The 19,046-nt window shown below is 46.7% G+C and overlaps 1 protein-coding gene across 2 annotated transcripts in view; it reads right to left on the minus strand.

Annotated features, from left to right (window-relative positions):
- Nucleotides 1–1,379: 1,379 nt before the first annotated feature.
- Nucleotides 1,380–19,046, minus strand: part of UBLCP1 (ubiquitin like domain containing CTD phosphatase 1) — a 453,130-nt gene continuing 435,463 nt past the window's right edge. For both annotated transcript variants that reach the window (XM_069653914.1, XM_069653915.1), the window contains exon 11: nt 1,380–3,419. In XM_069653914.1, coding sequence (XP_069510015.1) covers nt 3,392–3,419 — 28 coding nt within the window. In that variant the 3' untranslated portion in view covers nt 1,380–3,391. The remainder of the gene's footprint in view (nt 3,420–19,046) is intronic.

Here is a 19,046-nt window from a genome sequence, read left to right on the forward strand (position 1 = left end):
CAAAAAACGTAGAACGACAAACATGCCCTAAATGTGGCGAGGAAAACAGCGGGATGACGCATTTCTTCTGGGCATGCCCAGAAATTGAGAAATGTTGGGGAGAAGTAGCCCACAAATTAGAAGAAAAAGGGATTAAGATAATAATTGAAATAGCATGGGCATGTCTGCTGGGGGTAGGGGGCTTCCCCAGATCACGTAAACTTAAACATGTAAGTAAACTAAAAGATTGGCATATATACTTTCGAAGCGTCGAATTGCTATGGGTTGGAAGGTAAGCCATAGATCAAGGATAGAAATATGGTGGAAAGACCTACAGAAATGGGCAGAAGCTGAAACTGCAGTATGGCAGGAAGCTAGTAACACTAGAGGGGAGGAAGAAGCAGAAATTCCGACAGCCTGGAAACATTTAATAACCACACTGTTTGAGCCCACTCAGAACTGGTCGAGCGACCAGGACCCAGGCGAGAACACAGCAGAGGGAACCTCGCTGCAAGATTAAGAAGCAGATCGTGAAATAGTGTAGGCTTGGTTGGGGGGGAGGGAACGGGAGACGCAGCAGACATTGTTTGAGTTGCACAAAATTTGTAATATGCACTGCAAGTTTGGTTGCTTGAAATAAAATTGTTTTTTTTAAAAAACTATTTTAAAATTTCTATATAAAAAGGCAAGGCGTACCCACTCTGACAATGGAGAATAGTCAAAGCATGTGAATCTTTAAGTCTAATCCTAGCAACCACAAGTAGATGCAATGGCCAATGCAAGTAGTTCATTCATTAGTGTTTTTGTAATTGATTTCTGGTATTTACAGCCTGGATTTATAACGGCCAAAAGGAAAAATAGTTGTACGATAGTTGAAACAACATGGAAATGAACTAACCACACTGGCAATGAGACAACTTGAGATCCTTGGTGTTTGAAATGCATCACAAAGATACAGCCATGCAGATGTGCGTCAATCCCAAACACACAAGGTCAACACTATGCAAGCATAATTCAAACCAACAGCGCTACATATGAACCAGGATACGCAAGTGTGGGTCTAACTATGGTGCTACAGAGGAAGATATTTGCAGAAGTTATTGGGGGTCAGATAAGGGGGCAGGGAGGTGAAGGTGGGATTCAGACTGTAACAGGGGGCCATTTCTTAAAGGGGCACTTTAAAGAATACCACCACACAGGTTGCAATATCCTGGTGTGATTTATGCCCAAACACGTAAAATAATCATGTACATGTAAGAGCCAAATTCCAAAGCTATGGAGCAGAGATGTGGTGATATAATTCAAACTCAAAAACTACATATGATATGATGTGTGGTTCCAACCCCAACGCACTTGGATAGAATTCCAAACTACAAACATGTTGGTGAAAAAGAGATCAGTCATTTTACAAAAAATGATTTATTATTTACACCAATTCGATATTCTAAAAAACAATATACATCAGGCTGCATTTGAAAGGTAAGACTTGTTACCTTATACCGTGCTAGGAACACAGAACAGCAAACATTTCCATTTCTGCTAAGTGATTAGGGGGTAGCAAACATCAGGGTTGCCAGGGGCCCAGCCCAATATATGACTCTGAGAAGTTTGGAAGCAGCTGCAAGGGGATTGAATAACTGTTGTCATCACGGACACTAACTGGGCAATCTGTAGCCTTATGTGGCAAATACTAGACTGTGCGAAGCAGATGCGGGAGAGGGGTGGGGGAAATTAAAACACCCGCCACCATTAATGCAAAGGGATGACTCGGCCAAATCTATCTTTCAGAAGCAAAGTGCCCTCGTTCCATGTTTCTTTCAAGTGTACCCTCACAAACTTCCATAGATGACAGGAAACAGCCAGGGTAACCAAACGTAAGGTCTGTATCCGCGTATAGTTTAGAAACCATACATTTTTATATGGTTTCCTTTTGTTCAATGATGAGGCTCATGGATAACCACTACTGCCTACCGCTGAGGGAAAGCAAAACCAGTGTAATGTGGAGCCCCTCATCTTCCCAGGTTCTCATACACCCTACAACCATATTGTGATGCGTATAGGGGGCCTGGATTGCCAGATATGTTAGATTCAAAACAAGGTGCAATTATTTTGACATGTATTCAAGACTTATGGACATTGAAATGTGTGATGTTAAGAGCGATCCAAGAGAATACTACTTTATTGAACATTTGAAGATGAGAACTTTTAGCATTACTTATTACTAACGGGTAATCATTTTCTGAAAATTTGGAGAATGCTAGTCTTGTGAATATGTGGGTGTCTCAGAACAAAGATTGGGCGACACACCACCTTGATTATGCTCCTTATTCCTCATGCTAAACACAACTCATTTATAATTATTATTCATTAAAAAAAACTTTCAAATAATGGCTTTAATGTAAGGTGACATTTTAGGCTGGAAGCTCACATTGATTTTTCGGCTTGCAATAAAACCATAAAAACGTTATTTGAAAACCTCCCACAATCCTTCAAAAATACTGCTACACAAGTTGCACAACGCTCGATGTTAACAAACCTGTTTTTGAACCAGACAATTTACAGTTTTGGACAACTGTTTACATTACAGAGACCCCTTGAAGCAGTCGGATTCTTTTAGGCATCTTATGGCTTTGATTCACAAACCTTTAATAGCCATTTATGCCCATTTAAATAAACACCAATGCTGTTTAAACTATTCGTTTTCTGCTACATTTTTCTTTCCTGAATGCAAAATTCTGAAGCGAATAGGATCACATCTTTGAGACTGCTGAAAGTGTTGCTTTGCAGAGCTCTGGTTGTCAGGCGCCACATGGAGAGCAGGGGCTGAAAGTGCAGGGCAGAAGCCTAACAGGAACACGTACAGTGCCCCCTCCCCTCCCTCCCTCCCTCCAGACACCCTCAGAGGCGTGCACTACCCCCTAGCAGAGGGAGCATGACTTGTAACAAAGCAATGGAATCTAACATGTGGACAATTATCAAATGGTTTCCCCCAGAAAAGAAAACGGAAACATAAATAAACTTAAAAGAGAAACGTATAGGAGCAATGCTGGTCATCACATTGGATCTAAGTGGCCAAAAGAGGAAAAGCAGCAAGCTCGTAGGGCACTTGACGGCCACAATAAGGCAGAAGATTCGGCAGTACTCCAACTTCTGAAGTGACTTCATCGACCTCAGCAGATAGTCAAGAGGTATATAAAGGAACATTCGAAAAAGAGGCATGTTTGCTCCCCTTCTTCCATGCACATGGGGGTGTTATCTCAAATGGCTAAACCCAAACCACTCTTCAAGACGGGGAAAGAGGGCAGGCAATGGATTAGAACACCACCTCCTCCATACAGTTAGCAGGGCAGCAATGGAAGGTTTTGGGCTGCAGACAGCTTCTGGTCTATCTTTGTTGCAACACATGTAGAAGCTACTGCCCTTGCTTCTTTGAAAGGTACCTGCAAAGAGAAAAGAAATAGCTCGGTTAAAAAGCAACAGGATAAGGATTCGGATCATTAAAAATAAAAAAAAAAAAACAGAATACGATTTTTGCTTCCCCTTTGGTCCTTTCTCCCACCCTTGTGTTATATGGACACAGGTATTTCCTGTGCCTCACTGCTCTCCCAACATTGGTCTTCCCTATAGATCACACCACATGGCTCTCTGCGAAGGGTTAAAGCTTTAACCTCGCTGTTTATCTGTGTTGGCCATTCCCCACAAACCTGTCTTCGAGTCCTGAAATGGACATTCCTTACCTCTCTCCCAAAATGGTGTTTCTCGCTGCCTCATAGCTCTTCTGTAATTCCCATACAATCCTGACAGTCCATTTACCATACTCAGTCACATGTTCTCCTTACTGGGACGTACCGTTCCCGATCAGTTCAAATGTGAATCCCTGCACCATCCTACTATCCTAAGAAAGACATTTACTACGCCGACTCCCATACGCTCCTGAAATTGGAGTCTGTGTCTTGCTGATATTTTGAGATGTTCACTGACTGAGCACAATGCGCTAGTCACCTGGAGATAGTCATTTTCTGTGATTCTCTTTGGTCTGCTTAGATGAGCATGGTCTGTGCCACTTGCATTCATGTGATGGCCACTCTAGTGCATGCCACTTTCCATAGGCTGACATTTTCGGGGATCCCTGTTCCTGAGATGGGTATTCATGTGTTTACCTGCGCTCTGGAAATTGGAATTTCCTGAACTGTGTTGGTGTTCTCTGTGCTTAAAATTCTTCTGCTAGATATTCTCTTTCCCCTGTTCCAATAACGAGATACTCTTTCAAGGTGGGTCGTAACTTTGCCATCCTGCACTCCTCAGATGGAGAAATTACTTACCGCAAGGTTCTATGGATTCTACTTTCGCATAGTCTCACCCGATAGATATCACCTCCAGCTCTGCTGCTTCAGAAAAAGTCTTCGACAGGGGGAGTAGTGGACCTCGACCCTGTTGATCAGTCTTGCTTGGTGCTCGATAGTCGGCTCTGGACGCAACGTTGGGCGTCATATATATGTACCACATCACTACGGCCCATACCTCAGTTTCCTCCCCATATCCTGCCGAGCTCGACTGCTGCATAGGAAAACAGAAAAATCGGGGCAAAATGCACATAGCAGCTAAACAAATTAATGAACATCCCACAAAGGGAAGAGAAAACCTGTGGGCGAACCACAATACCCAAGATCAGAAAAGAACAACCTGGATTTGGGGGGGTGGAGGGAGAAACATGTGGCATGCAGACAGAAAAAGGTAATCCTAGGTAAACCAAACAAGGTGTGCACCAACTGTCCAGCTTTCTGAGCGGGGAGATGAGGAATCTGCAGGAGAAGAATCCATAAAAAGAACATTATGATAAGTATGATTGACTCCCCAAGCAGTGAGGCAAATGAAGGCTGTCAAAAAGCATTTTAGAGCACTGGTATGCCAAAACGCGCATCAGACCCTCCCCCCACAGTGGGCCCACGTCTAGACTGTAGTGTTTAGTGAATGTGTGTAGTGAGGACCATGTTGCTGCACAACAAATATCCCTAACTGGGACTCCGCTCGGCAAGGCAGTCAACACGGAAACCCCTCTAGTCGAGTGTGTCATGATGCCAAGAGGCAGCTACCTACCTGCACATTGGTAGCACTCTATGCACAAATGATCCAATGGGATAGTGTTTGCTTTGCTACTGCCAGACCTTTACAGGCTAGCGAATAGGCCACGAAAGGCTGATCAGATTTGGGAAATTCGAGGGATGCAGAGGCGGATAAAGGACTGGTTGGTCTATGGCCTGAGCCAGATGGAACTCTGATACCACCTTCGGCAGGAATCCAGGCCTCACTTTCAGTGAGACCTTCTCCCGAAAGAACCGCAAAAAGGGTGGTTTGCAGCATAGGGCATGCAATTCACTAACCTGCGGATGTTATTGCAACCAAGGAAGCGGTCTTCGAAGAGCAGTCGCAATGAACAAGCATGCATGGGTTCAAAGGGCGCTGCAATCAAAAAAGTTAGAACAGATTAAGAACCCCAACTGGGGCAACAAAAGGAGTTGGCGGAAATATATTCACAAGGCCCTCCAGGAATTGGGCCATAACTGGGATCGTAAAATATGAACCTTGATCTGGGGACCTCTTGAACACAGACAAAGCCGCCAAGTATCCTTTGACTGTTGTAACCTGAAGGCCTGCTGAGGGCAGTGACAGAAGGAACTCCATCATTGAAGTGGTGGGGGCAAGAAATGGTGTCAATCTCGCGTTTCCTGCACCATGCCTCAAATCTTCTCCACCTGCATGCATACAAAGATCTTGTAGATGGTCTGCGTGCAGCCAGCAAAACCTCAAGTACCTCCTTGGAGAGGTCCGAGTCATCAAATCTCATCCTCTGAAGAGCCACGCATGTAGGTTGAGGGATTCTGGGTTCAGGTGTGCCACCCCACCCTTCAGAATGGGATAGGATATTCGGGCACGGAGGCAACCGGAGGTGGGCAGATGGTCAGATCCAGAAGGTCCGAGTAGGTATTCCTCGTCCAGTCGGTGGCAATCTGGATCATGGATGCTCGAAACCTTGTGAGCCTTCTGAGAACCCAAGGAATTACGGGAATCTGAGGGAAGGCATAGTGCAGAGGGAAGGTCACATCCACCAGAAACACATCGCTTAGCGCGCTGTTAGCTGGGAATGCCCTCGAGCAAAACTGCCTGCATTTCCTGTTGGACTCCGTGGAAAACAGGTGCACTGATGAGGTACCCCTCTAGAACTTCCTGGCTCACTTCCCAGTTGAGACCATGCTCTGCATACTCCGAGCACCCGCCAAACTTTTCTCTGTCCCCGCCAGATGAACTGCTGAGAACGAGATCCAGTTCCCCAACAGCCAGAACCACAGCTGCATCACCTCTCTGCAGAGGGGCAGGGACTGCACGCCATCTTGCTTATACAGTGCATGGCCACTGTATTTTCCGTCAGAATCAGGACATGCTTCCCCTCCAGAGACGGTGCAAACACTCAGGGATAACCCGATGGCTCGTAACTCCCGCCTGTTTATATGCCACCTGGCTTCCATCGCTGACCAGAGGCCGTTCACCTGCACGTTCCCACAGTGTGCGCCTCAACCCTTCAGAGATGCATCCGTAACCACTCAGGACTGGGGCCACGGAGGGAGGAAGGGCTCCCCGCCATGAGGTTTCTGCCGTCAGTCCATCAAACAAGGTCAACTACTGCTCTGGGTACCTTGTGGGAGTCCTACAGGGCTCAAGGCACTAGGACAATAGGACCCGCAGGAGACACTGAAAAGATTCTCACGCGTAACCTGGCCTCTGGCACTAGAAAGATACAGGAGGCCATGCGGTCTAAAAGGCGGAGGAAGGAAGTGTCATGATCTCTGCTTCCAAAAGATCAGGACTTGCCCAACTCCCTTGGAAGCAGACCCATAACCCCGGTTCCGAGTGCCAGCCAGTCCCAATTGGGACCTTTTGGACCCTGTCCTGGCGCCAGTGGCACCAGGCTCATAAAGATGCCCAGTCCCAGCGCTGAAGCGCCGGGCTCATAATGCTTGGGTGGACTTACCTGCAGCAGACCATGCTGCTTACTTACCTGCCAGTTGAGCCCCTGATCCTCTTCTGTTTGGGACTACTTTTCCTGTTGGGTGGGGCAGGAGCCACTCCCTAGGTTCAGAACACTGGAACTCTTCTGGAAAGCAGGAACTCTTTTCTTACCTAGGCGAGGCTGTGGAAGGAGACACCTAAGCACTACAGGAGGCTATTTAAACCACCCCCGATGGATGAATCTTGCTTTGCGTTATTCTGCATTCTCTGCAGCAGAACGCTCATCGTGTCTTCAGCTTCTGATCCTGGGCCTAAGGGAACAAAGGCTTATCATCCTGGAATCCAGTCTTCAGCGGCACCTGTAAAGACAAAGAAAGAACAGGTTAGCACTACGGTCTTCAGTGGCAGCGCATCTCTTACCTGGTCCATCGGCTGTCACCAACGCCTCGCGCTGCATTCCGGCATCTGAAAGACAAAGGCTTACCTACTCTTCGCATGCTCCGGAGGTCTTCGCACTGCATTCCGGCATCTGAAAGACAAAGGCTTACCTACTCTTCGCATGCTCTGGAGGTCTTCGCACTGCATTCCGGCATCTGAAAGACAAAAGCTTACCAGCTCTTCGCACGCTCCGGAGGTCTTCGGCGCTGCATCCTGCATCTGAAAGACAAAAGAAGGTGCGTTTAAAGACATTGGGCCACTTTATTACTCACGTGCCATTACTCCTTCCCACGCCGAATCCAGTGGGTATTCCAGCACCCTTCAGCTTCTCTAAAGCTCCGAACTTGTACCTGCAAGATAAAAGGGACAGTTAGTGCGCATCGTGAAGCAGGCTACAAGCGCTTACTTACGTGCTTCCAGGCGCTTCTATTCCTCACGCAGGTTCAATCCTCAATTCTCTTCAGCCCGCCATCCGCCATCGCCGGAACCCTGCAAAACAAGAGATATCATTACAAAAGACTTTTAAGACATTTGAAGTGCCCAGAACTTACCGTTCGTGCAGTTAACGACGGACAGCAGTCCTCGGAGGTCAAGAGGCCTGCACCCTTATCCAGTGAAGAAACTGGTTACGGCACCCTGCCCCGAGGCAGATGGAGAGCTCGGCGTTCACTTACCTAAGGTGAGGGAGTTAACCTTTGGGGTTCTACAGGAGAAGAGAAAGGGAAGAGGAGAGAGGCACCCAATAACCCCAGTTCATTAATCCCATATTTTCTATCTGCAGACATCTTACTCTTCGAGTCAGACATACAGTGCACAGAGGTCCAGCCCAAAGAGCCAAACGTGTGTTACACATCACCTTTGAAGATACGGCATTCACCCAGTCAAGACCGGCGCCTCTGCGGGAATCAGGTGAGCGTTACAGGAAGCTGCTGGTAAGGTGGCGTGGTTCCATAACTGGTTCACCATCTGCGCAATGCTGACTCTCTCCTTGGGGAGAAAGGCCTTCCCCACTAGAGTGTCTAGGACTGCTCTGATGAACTGGAGCCTCTGGGCCGGCGTCACATGGGATTTCAAGTTCAGGGAGAAGCCCAGCCTGTGGAGTAGTGAGCAGGTGCCCTCTAGGTGCGACAAAACCTGCTCCGCTCACTTCCCTTGGATCAGCCAGTCGTCCAGGTATGTGAACACAGACTGCGGATCTCCTGAGGTGAGCCGCAACTACTGCCATGAGCTATGTGAAGACCCTTGGAGCAGAGGTCAACCCAAAGGGAAGTAACTTGAACTGATGGTGCTTGTCCCCTATGAGGAATCTCAGGAACTTCTTGTGCTTTCGATGTATCGGCACATGGAAATAAGCGTCCTGAAGATATATAGACTCCAGCCAGTACTACAATTAGAGCGTGGAGAATTTCTCTCAACGTCACCATCTTGAATTTGTCCTTCCTCAGGAACTTGTTCAAGGCCCTCAGGTCCAAAATGGGATGAGACCTCCTCCCTTCTTGGGTACCAAGAATACCAGCCCGACCTCCTCTGCTCAGGTGGTACGTCTTCCACAGTACCCTTCAACAGGGCACCCAGTTCTTCCAGGAGCGCCTGTCCTAGTTGGCTTGGAGGTGATGGGGGTCTGTCCGGAGGTTTTAAAAAGGGCAGACAACAGCGCCACTACACGAGCTCCAGCGCCCAAGCGCCGGAGGTAATCTCCTACCATTGGGGCCAGTGCTCTGACAGCAGTCCACCAACTGGCACACTGTGGGAGGGGAAAAAAAAAGCGTATTAGAGAGCAGAGCTGCTCCCACTGCTGCTTGTTGGCCTCAGGAAGACCCCCTACCCGTTACGGGGCGTGAGAAACGCTTCTGCCCTTGCCTGGCCTGCAGAAACTGCGCCTTCCTGCCATAAGGCACATAGCGCCTGTAGCCTCTGCCCCTAGAGGCGAAGATGAAGGCAGGTTTGGCCGGCTGCGCAGCTAGGCCCAGTGATTTACCATCGATATTGGACTCCATAAATGTTTCCAGGGAGTCATCAGCCTTCTGGCCAAAAAGAAATTCGCCCTCAAAGGGCATGTCTAGTAGTTTGTTTTGGGCATTAGGTTGAAAAGCCTCAGGACCTTAAATAGGCCTGCCTCCTCAATGTAATAGACAATGCCATTGAACGCCCCATGCAGTCTACCACATCCAGGGACATTTGCAGCGACTGCCTGGCCCATCCTCCACCAGCCGTACAAAGCCTTCTTGCATCTCCACTTTTGCAATGTACTGCGTAGCCCGTTCCACTGCTTCCCAGAGACCGAAGGAGTATTTTTGCAAAACCACTGGGCACGTTAGCAGACTTTAAAAGACTTGCTGCCGGAGGTGAAAACCTTTTTGGCCATGGCGTCAATTTTCTTGCCTTCTCTGTCTGGAGGTAGATTGGAGGTTGAAGATGCTGGCCTGAAGGAGACTGTGGCAGCCTGAACGACAAGACCTTCCATGGAAGGGTGAGAAGATATTAAAGTTGGGTCCCCTCTTGCCGGCCTGTACTTCCCTGTTATAGTGGAGCTGAGCGGGGGAACGGAGCATGGATGCTGCCACAGGGAGGCTACTGGATCAGCAATTGCTGGATTTAGAGGCATATTCCTCTCAGTAACTGGATCCTCGTCAATTATGTAAGTTAACTCGTACCTTTGGACTGGCACTGACGTAGCCTGCAGTCCTAAGGTGTCAACAACCTTGTCAACTAATGCCCGAAATTTAGCATGGGCGTGGGTATAAGATTGACTTTGCTAAAATTCCAGGCCAGGTGTCGTGTCTAGACTGCTGGCATCCTGGAGACCTTGTGCCAACTCTAAAAGTTCAGTCTGGTCATCGAAAAAGACAATGACCCAGTTCCCATATACACAGGATCGACTCTCCCTTGATCATCTGCGTCATCGATGCCGAAAAGCGAGGCCATGGTACCGAAAAAGTCAGTCTGATGGAGCAGGGTAAATGATTTCTCGCCGAGTGTCAGCACAGAGGGCTTGTCCTTCGGCACAGAAAGTGTGTCGGTCGGTGCTGTGACACCAAAGTCGGAGGTGCGCGGGAAGGCCCGGCATCGAAGGATTCTGTGCCTTCTGCGTCGAGCCCGAAGGCTTCCCCGACGCCAATGGTGTTGGCATTGGGCTTGCGTGTTGTCGGGTGTTGCCTCTTTGGTCTGCTACTTGGTGGGGCAGGGTTTACCCACACCTGCAGCGACATGTTTTTGAAACATCGAGCATTTGGACCTTAAAATCCTCCCACTAACGACGAGTGGTCGGTCCAGCCAAAGGCTTACCTCGTTCCATCAAGGATACGGAATCCTGACGGTGGCGCCGCTTTTTCTTGTGGCTCAACGACAAGGAAGAGTGGCTCCTAGAATGGGACTTCTTCGCCTTCGGTCAATCCTTCTCACTCTCCTTTTCGAGGGTAGGCCCCTCTGTCTCGGTCTCAGAGGACCAGACGGGTGACCAGCCAGAGAATTTGAAGGCGGTTGGCCCAACGAGAGTTTAGCAGCCCGCTCACGCATCGATTTTAAGTGCATCTTGGGGGACGACTCATACTCTTCTGTGTCGTGACCTGTGCCGAGGCAGCAGAGGCATAACTCCTAGGAGTTGGTAACTGACATTTTGGAGTGGCATTCGGGACCGTTTGAAACCAGAGGGACGGACATCTCGCGGTCAAATGAAGAAACCATTTTCTGATGAAAATATGTCAAGAGTCAAAGACTCAATAACTGTGTTCCTAAAGCAGCTTGTCGAGCACGTGGAAAAAAGGAACCGAGGTATGGGGCGTAGTGATGTGGTATATATACAATGATCATCTTCACGTCCGTAGCCGATGATCGAGCACCGAGCAAGACACATCGACGGCTGGGTCAAGCTCCACTACTCCCCCTGTCAATGACTATTTCCAAAGCAGCAGAGCTGGAGAGGATATCGATCAGATGAGGAATCTGCGGGAAAAAGGCAATCCATGACATTTTCTGTTCTCAATGCTATCTTCAAATTGGCATTTCCCAGGTTCGCCCTACCCCCGGATCCTTCTGCTCTAGACAGATGAGCATTCCCATGCATATCCTCCCAGATGTCTTAGATGCATTCTATAGGAGCACCCCTGCACCAATCCCCTGAGATAGCACCACCTCATGTCCTTGTTTAATATTCAGTGCCTCTCTGGTATTGTCAAGGAAGACCTTTGGCACACTGACACCCTTGGATAAGTATACAATCTTTTCAAAAAGCAACACCACCCCACAAGTTACCTCCCAGGAGATTCAGGGACTCTTAATCCACAGTCTTCCTCTTTCATAACAGGATGGGGATGCCTGGCCCTGCAGCAGGACAGCCCAGAATGCTGCCCCAAACAATGCTGTATAAAGCAGCAAAAGAATTTGCAAGTGTGAACCCCAGTATGACCACCCTACATGACGACACAGGTATCACAATACAATAAAGGCAGCCCCAGCCGTCCAGCAACCAGTTCCCAAGATTGTACACCAAGAATTGACGTATGCCTGGGCCAGATTTGTGAAGGATACCTGGGCCAGATTTGTGAAGGATACTTAGTTTATGGCTCTCCCTCCTCCACAAATCTGACCCAAGTACACAAATAACAAAAGGGAATATTTAGTTGGTCTCATCCACTGACTCTCCCTCCTTAGCCACTTCTGCAGACAGATTACACAACATAAACATGTACTGGGGAGGTGGAGCATGTGGCACATATTTTTTAAGAAAGTAGGTTAAGTAGCACCTCCGGGCCAAAAGATGCATTTCACCTGGAAGAAACATTCATGTAATAGTGCTTATAGAAAACATGGGGAATCATTTGAAGTGCTGCAAGGAAAGAAATAAGAACGTCCTTGGAAAGCTAGTGATGCTGCTTTAGATCTGACTGAATGCTCATATAGCTCCTCAGAACAGGAAGACCATGCAACGTCTTTGATGTGCACAACACAAGCCATCTCCCTTTGGTGGCCTCGGCTGCCTTGATCCTGGGTGAAACACCATCATGAGTAATGGAACACTGCCCTGTGTGTAATAAAACTAAGTTCTAGCATATCCAATCTTTGCTGAACCTCTTCGGCTGGGGAATTGTGTGGCCTTGTTCAAAGGGTTGTTAAACAGAACATTGGAAATGAAGGACAGAACTGCCCTTACAACTACTTTAACCACGTGGAAAACCACATAGGGCTCAATATAGGAGAGAACCTGAAACACACCCATCCACCTGGCAGAGGCGACAATCTCTAGGTAGGCAGTCTTCTGAAAAAAGGTCTCTATGGTGAAAGGCTTGGGCAGCATTAATATTGTGGAGGCCCTTTGGGCGATGATTATGGCGGGTAACCACAAACCCCGTACTATCTTTTTTTACAATATTTTGGGGAAAGAATTGTGTTCATCTTGGAGGATTGCAACTTGTACTGATGTGTTGAGGGTTTGGATCTTATGTTCCTGGGTGGGATTGGTCTGAGTAGGGCACATTGAAATCTGGTGAATTGTTTTTAATATTTGTTAATGAATTGTAGAGATGATTATATGCGAGTTATGGATTATGTTTTAATAGAGATTGAGGGGGATTGATGGGCATTCAGGGTATGACGAAATATAAGGCTCATAAAACATTACTGTGACTATGAACTTTGCAAATGTTTAAGGATTTGAATGACATTTTGTCTCATTACAGAATCCAATCCATAAACCAAGTTCAAATTCCACATAGGTCAAGAGTTTCAGTTTTGTAGTAAAGGTGAATCAGACCGCCAAAGCGACCATATGACAATTGCTAATGAAATAATTGCTGATGCATTCCGGTTGTCTTCAAACTCAGGATGTCCCTTTACTCCAAAGCTGCATTTTGCTGGGTTATTAGTGCTTTTATTAGTTTTATGTATTTTCTACTTGAATAAAAGTATCCTATTAATATTGAACATTTGTTGGACATTCTTTTACTTTGGTACTCCAGTACTGTTTGGTTTGCTTCTGCACCAGCTCATACACTCATGAAGAGTATAACGCCCCTATTTATTTTTATTTATTTATTTATTTGTAAGGCGCCGACAGCCTGCAGGTATCAGGGCGCCAACATAAAGACAGGACGGCAATGACAGTACAAAGAAACAGGACACTTGGTCTGTGGAGGAAAGACCAAACATTGGTGTGTTCAGTATATATTACTAACAGTCTTGTAGTCCTATTTAAACGCGAGTGTTTTCAGCTTTTTTCTGAAAACAAGATGATTTGTCTCTAATCTTAGGTTTAGGGGCAGGCCATTCCAGTATGCGGCTGCACCGATCGGAATGGCTAAGACTAGGCCATTTGCTTTGTGTGGTTTTACTATGAGTCCTAGTGCTTCTGACCTGAGTGAACGTGCTGGCAAGTATTGGGTAATCTTTGATTTTAGATATGCTTGAGCTTTCCCATATAGGCACTTGTGAACTAGTGTCATGGATTTAAAGGAGTTGTATTTTAAGGATAGCTTGCCCATAGCCCGACTGGAACCAAAGATCATTAGATGGGTGTTTTTGCTGTTTAGACACATCCAGTTATGATACATCCAAGATTCTATACTGTTGTATAGATCTGTGACTGTCTGGCTGTCTTTTACATAAGCACCACTTAGTTCTACTACTAGCTGTGTATCGTCAGCGTAGTTTGAGAAATAAGTCTTTATCTTATCCAGTACCTCACAAAGAAACCTTAAGTACAGATTAAATAAAAGCAGAGACAGGCTCACTCCCTGAGGGACCCCACAGAAGATGTCAGTTTCTTGAAAGAATGCATCTCTGCAGCGTACTCTTGATTTTCTGTTGACAAGGAAAGATACCAACCAGTCGATTGCCTCTTTAGAGCAGTTGGCTACTTTTTCAAGAGCCTGCCGGAGTAGCTTGTGATCTAGGAGATCGAAGGCAGCGCTGAGGTCGAGCAGAACCAGCAGGCCTGTCTTGCTTTGGTCAATAATATCGTTGGGCCATGACGGTTTCACCTTTATATTTGGGATAACTAGTGGCTTAGTAGAAATGTGGGGCTGAATTGGTGTTTTATTCACTACTCATCCCTGTATCCTTGCAATGCAGTAGACATTTCATTGCATACAAAAATTGGAAATAAATGTTGGTGAGAATCTAGGATGTGTTCTGAATACCACCTTATCCTTGTGAATTGTTATAAATGGCTCGTCCACAGAGCGCTTGCAAATGGCTCACTTTTCTGATGGATAGGAATAGAGACGCCATCTTGCACATGAGATGTTTGAGGTAGCTTTTATTTAATGGTTTAAATGGTGGAAGCATTTATCTGTGCAGTACCAAATTGAGATCCCACACAGGGGCCAAGTTCGCATTTGGTGGGTGTACTCTTTACAAACTCCATAAAAGCTTTTAGCACCATGTCTTTCCACCATGACATTTTGTTTTATGAAGTGGCAGGAGCCAGGTCAGGCACCACATTAGTGGTTGTGTATTCTATGGAATTGATATTATAAGTTACTCATTGTAGTCCTTAGTACCCTTTCCTCCATACTGAATGGGCGTTCCTTCCAAGGGACGGAAGACAACCTTTTTCACCAGAAAAAAACTTTTTCAACTTTAAAATTTAGAGGCACACAGGGGTGCGGCCCTGGGAGCAATGCGCTGCCCTGACTGCACCCTCCGGCGCCACACTGCAGTCCCCATTGACACGTCGAAAATAGATTTAACATTGCCTAATGACACCAGTATTATTATGGGGGAGGATGGTGGGACGTATGGAGGAAAGGGGACTAAGTGTACGTTAGTCACTACGGTGAGTAACTTATAATTACTCTTACGTCCCGTTCCCTTTCCTCCATACTGCATGGGCGATTACAACTGAAAGTAGCCCCAGGGTGGAGAGGAGACCCCCCCCTTAAGCAAATGGGTTCCGCATGTCCCAAGGCCGCATCAGATGTAAGCCGCATCAGATGTAGAGCCGGCATCCAAACAGTAATGCTTGCAGAAATCCGAGGGAGTGGCCCAAGTTGCCACCCTGCTTATGACTTGCCAAAGGACATGGCGCTGGAATGGGATGGCCATTGCCTTGGCCCCGACTGCGTGTGCATGCATGTTGGCTGGAAGCGGCTTGTGCTGGCCCTCGTATGCTTCTCTGATGGCCGAGACCATCCAGCGGGATAGGAGGCCTTGCAGGCCTGATCGCCTGGTCTTGAGCCTCCGAAAGTGACTAACAGGGCATCCGATTTGCAGAAGCCCTTGGTTCTGTCCAAGTAGAATTTCATGGCACGCCCGACATCCAGGCAGTGCAGCACTCTGTGCTTCGTCCTTAGGATTGGCGAAGAACGTAGGAAGGACTATTTCCTTGTTCAAGTGGAAGGCAGACAGCACCTTGGGCAGAAAAATAGTATATGGTTCCGAGGCGACCAGTGACTGGATTTCGCTGACTCGACGAGCCGAGGTGAGACCAACTAGTAAGGCCGTCTTGATGGTGATCAGCCTGATGTCCGCGGACCCCATTGGCTCAAACGGTTTGTGCGCCAGGGTGCTCAAGAGTATGTTGAGGTCCCACACCTGGTGCGACCTCTTGATGGGTGGGTAGAGCCTTGAAAGCCCCATCAAATGTTTCTTGACGCTAGGATTGGAAGAGCAGAAGATCCCCTCCTCCGAGATCCTGTAAGCCCCGATGGCTGTGAGGTATATTTTACTGGATCCATCCACTTGATTCACTAAACCCATTAGGGATCAATGAGGATTATTACCTTGGTCCGTTTTTAAAATACCATAATGCAAATCAAAAAACACTATCAACCATTTGAGTCATCTAAACAGTACCTAGGAGGCACTAGACCACTATTTACATACATTTTACATTGTTACCTAGAGGGAAATGAGATAATGTTACTTACACCTGTGAATATGTTTGATAACTGGTTTCTCATGTAAATATGTCAAAATGTCTTTGCATCAGATTGGTAATCCTCATGTGAATATATTTCTCAATAGAGTGTGAATCCCCAACTGGAGCAGTATGATGAGGATAGCAAAACACTGAGATCAATTACATTGCTGAATATCTCTAGAAAATTGTACACTATGCTCAATAGGTAAGATGCCAGCATAGAAATAATTCCTTCTCACATGATCCATCTTCATTAAAATCTCGCAAGATCCGGATTACATCAATCTTGGATGTATACCACAGCCCATAAAATGAGCTTGATATGATATGGCATTTATAACGCACCTATACACAAGTGTTTCAAGGCGCGATGAGGCAAGGGAGGGGCAACAAAGGGAAGACAGACAGCAATCTTACTAGGTCAGGTGTCATTCAGATTGTGCAAGTGCATGGAAAGGGGGAAAGGGAAAAGTGCGAGGGAGAGGGGAAAGTGCAGTACATGGGATAGTATAATAAATAAGAAATAAAACGTCCAGCTGGTGGCAAGTGCAAGGAAAGTGCAGACATAAGTGCAGGTACGGGGACTGCAGGGATACAGAAAACCGTACCCAGGTTCAGGGGTTGCCAGGGAGGCAGTGCAGGTGTGCAACTGGCTGGGCATGGGTACGAGATCAGAAAGGGTGGGCAGGTAACCAGTGCAGTTTCAGGCAGGAATTCAGCAGAGGGGAGAGAAAGCAGAAGCAAAGAGGAAGGTTTTGAGGTGCTTCCGGAAGCAGAGATGGTTCTCCTCAAGTTTCAGGGAGGCAGGGAGGCTGTTCCAGAGTGAGGCCCCTGCCGAAGAGAGAGATCTACCACCAACTCGTTGCTTGGAGAAGCGACTGACCCTGAGACAGTTGGAGGCGGATGAGCGAAGAGCTCGAGAAGGAAGATATTTAGGAAGAGAGTTGAAGGTATTGCGGCCTCAGGCCCCAGAAGGCCTTGTGGACAATGCAGAGGGTTTTGAACTTAATCCTCGCAGTGACTGGGAGCCAGTGCAGAGATTTCAGTCCTGGAGAGATATGATCCCTGGGCTTGAGGCCAAGGACAAGTCTCGCAGTCCTGTTCTGGATAAGTTGTAGAGAGTAGAGGCAGGCAGATTTAGATAGAGGCTGTTACAATAGTGGGCTGCACTGCCGTCCATCAGTCAGTCATGATACTACAATTGACCACCCAATCACAGACTACATTTTGTTTCCAACATAACATCCGGTTCTCCTTGTGACCTCATATGAGCCATTTATGGCCTTTGGATTTTTTTTTCCAGTCTCGCTTGCCTATCTTGGTCCAGATAACCACTACACAGTGCCGTAGTACAAACTGGGCAGACACAACGTGATGTCACCATCTGTGACAGCTGCGCATGCACCTTAACATTATCAACATGCATGCGTGTTATGACGTATTGGAAACCTTTCCTTTCTTTTATTTACATTATACCTATCCTTATGTCTTTGAGTATATATTTACCTTGACAATACATCGATTATTGCTTTCTTTACTGCATCTATTGACTATTTACATTATTGCGCATGCGCTGCCTGATTTTCAATGACGTGGCCACACATTCAGGCACTGACGTCGACATGACGCTATATATAGTAAACGCACTCATCTATTCCATATCGCCTTCTCATCGCGGCAGTGCTCACAGCGAGAGTACCCATCTACATACAGCGGATCTTTCACCAAGTAGGTCTCTTGAAACGAGTGTCTCTGTGTTCGTCACTCACCACTTTCTAACAGAGCCTGATAGGGAAACTTTGTTTCTTTGTTTCCCTCAGTGGATTTTGGTTATGGACTGTCAAAGATCATGTTTATTCTTTATTTTGAAGTGCTCTCTTGTTTGAAGTATTAACACAATGTTTCGTATTACGTATTATACAGTCTCGTATTATGAAATATTGTGGCAAGCACTGGCACGAACCTTTGAATCATGGAATACTATGGCAAACTCGAAAACAAAGTTTGTCATTACTTCGCTTTCATTTTGTAGAACTTATTCAATATTTATTTTGCCCCTGATGAAGAGTGTTGGGCGATCAAATACAATAAATCTCAAGCTCTTGTGACAAACTTGAAGACTGTCATTTGTAAATGTTTTGTTTTGTTTTGACTAAAACTCTTATGCTATATGAAAAATTGACACAAATTGTACCAAGTAGCTGCGAGTAGTCACACTGGGTAATAGTTCCATTTCCTGGTAATCAAATACCACTTGTATAAACCATTGATCTGTCTATACAGATAGTAGCTAGTGTGCAGGGGACAGGTGTTCCCCACATTGGGAACATCCTCCTCTTTTCATGTTATTTCCAACCCAAATGCCAAGGTTGATACCATCTCCCCCGCACCTCAAATTTTCTAAAACCATTACCAGATCATTATACTAGAACATTTCTAAATAAGTACCTATACTCAATCGATAGGTGTCTTTAGTGTTTTACATTGGTTCTATTGCGAGGTAGCGGCAGGTATCCACTTGCACACCAGAGTGGGTGAGGTGAGTCGAGAAGGAGAGCACGTCGTCCAGTGTACACGCCGGGCGGGTGGAGGGAGTCGATATCTTTGGAGTCTGCCCAGTGGCAGAATCTGGTCCATTTACTTTTATACTGGGCCCTGGTAGCATTGCTCCTTGTGCCCTGAATGATTTCCAGATTAGCCTGGGAGAGGCTGAGGTGCTGCAGCGTTACCTGCTCAGGTACCACGCTGTGAGGGCTAGTTTCTGTGG

Source organism: Ambystoma mexicanum, chromosome 3q (genome assembly GCF_040938575.1).
Source record: "Ambystoma mexicanum isolate Mex_15411 chromosome 3q, UKY_AmexF1_1, whole genome shotgun sequence".
In the NCBI taxonomy this organism is placed as follows: domain Eukaryota; kingdom Metazoa; phylum Chordata; class Amphibia; order Caudata; family Ambystomatidae; genus Ambystoma; species Ambystoma mexicanum.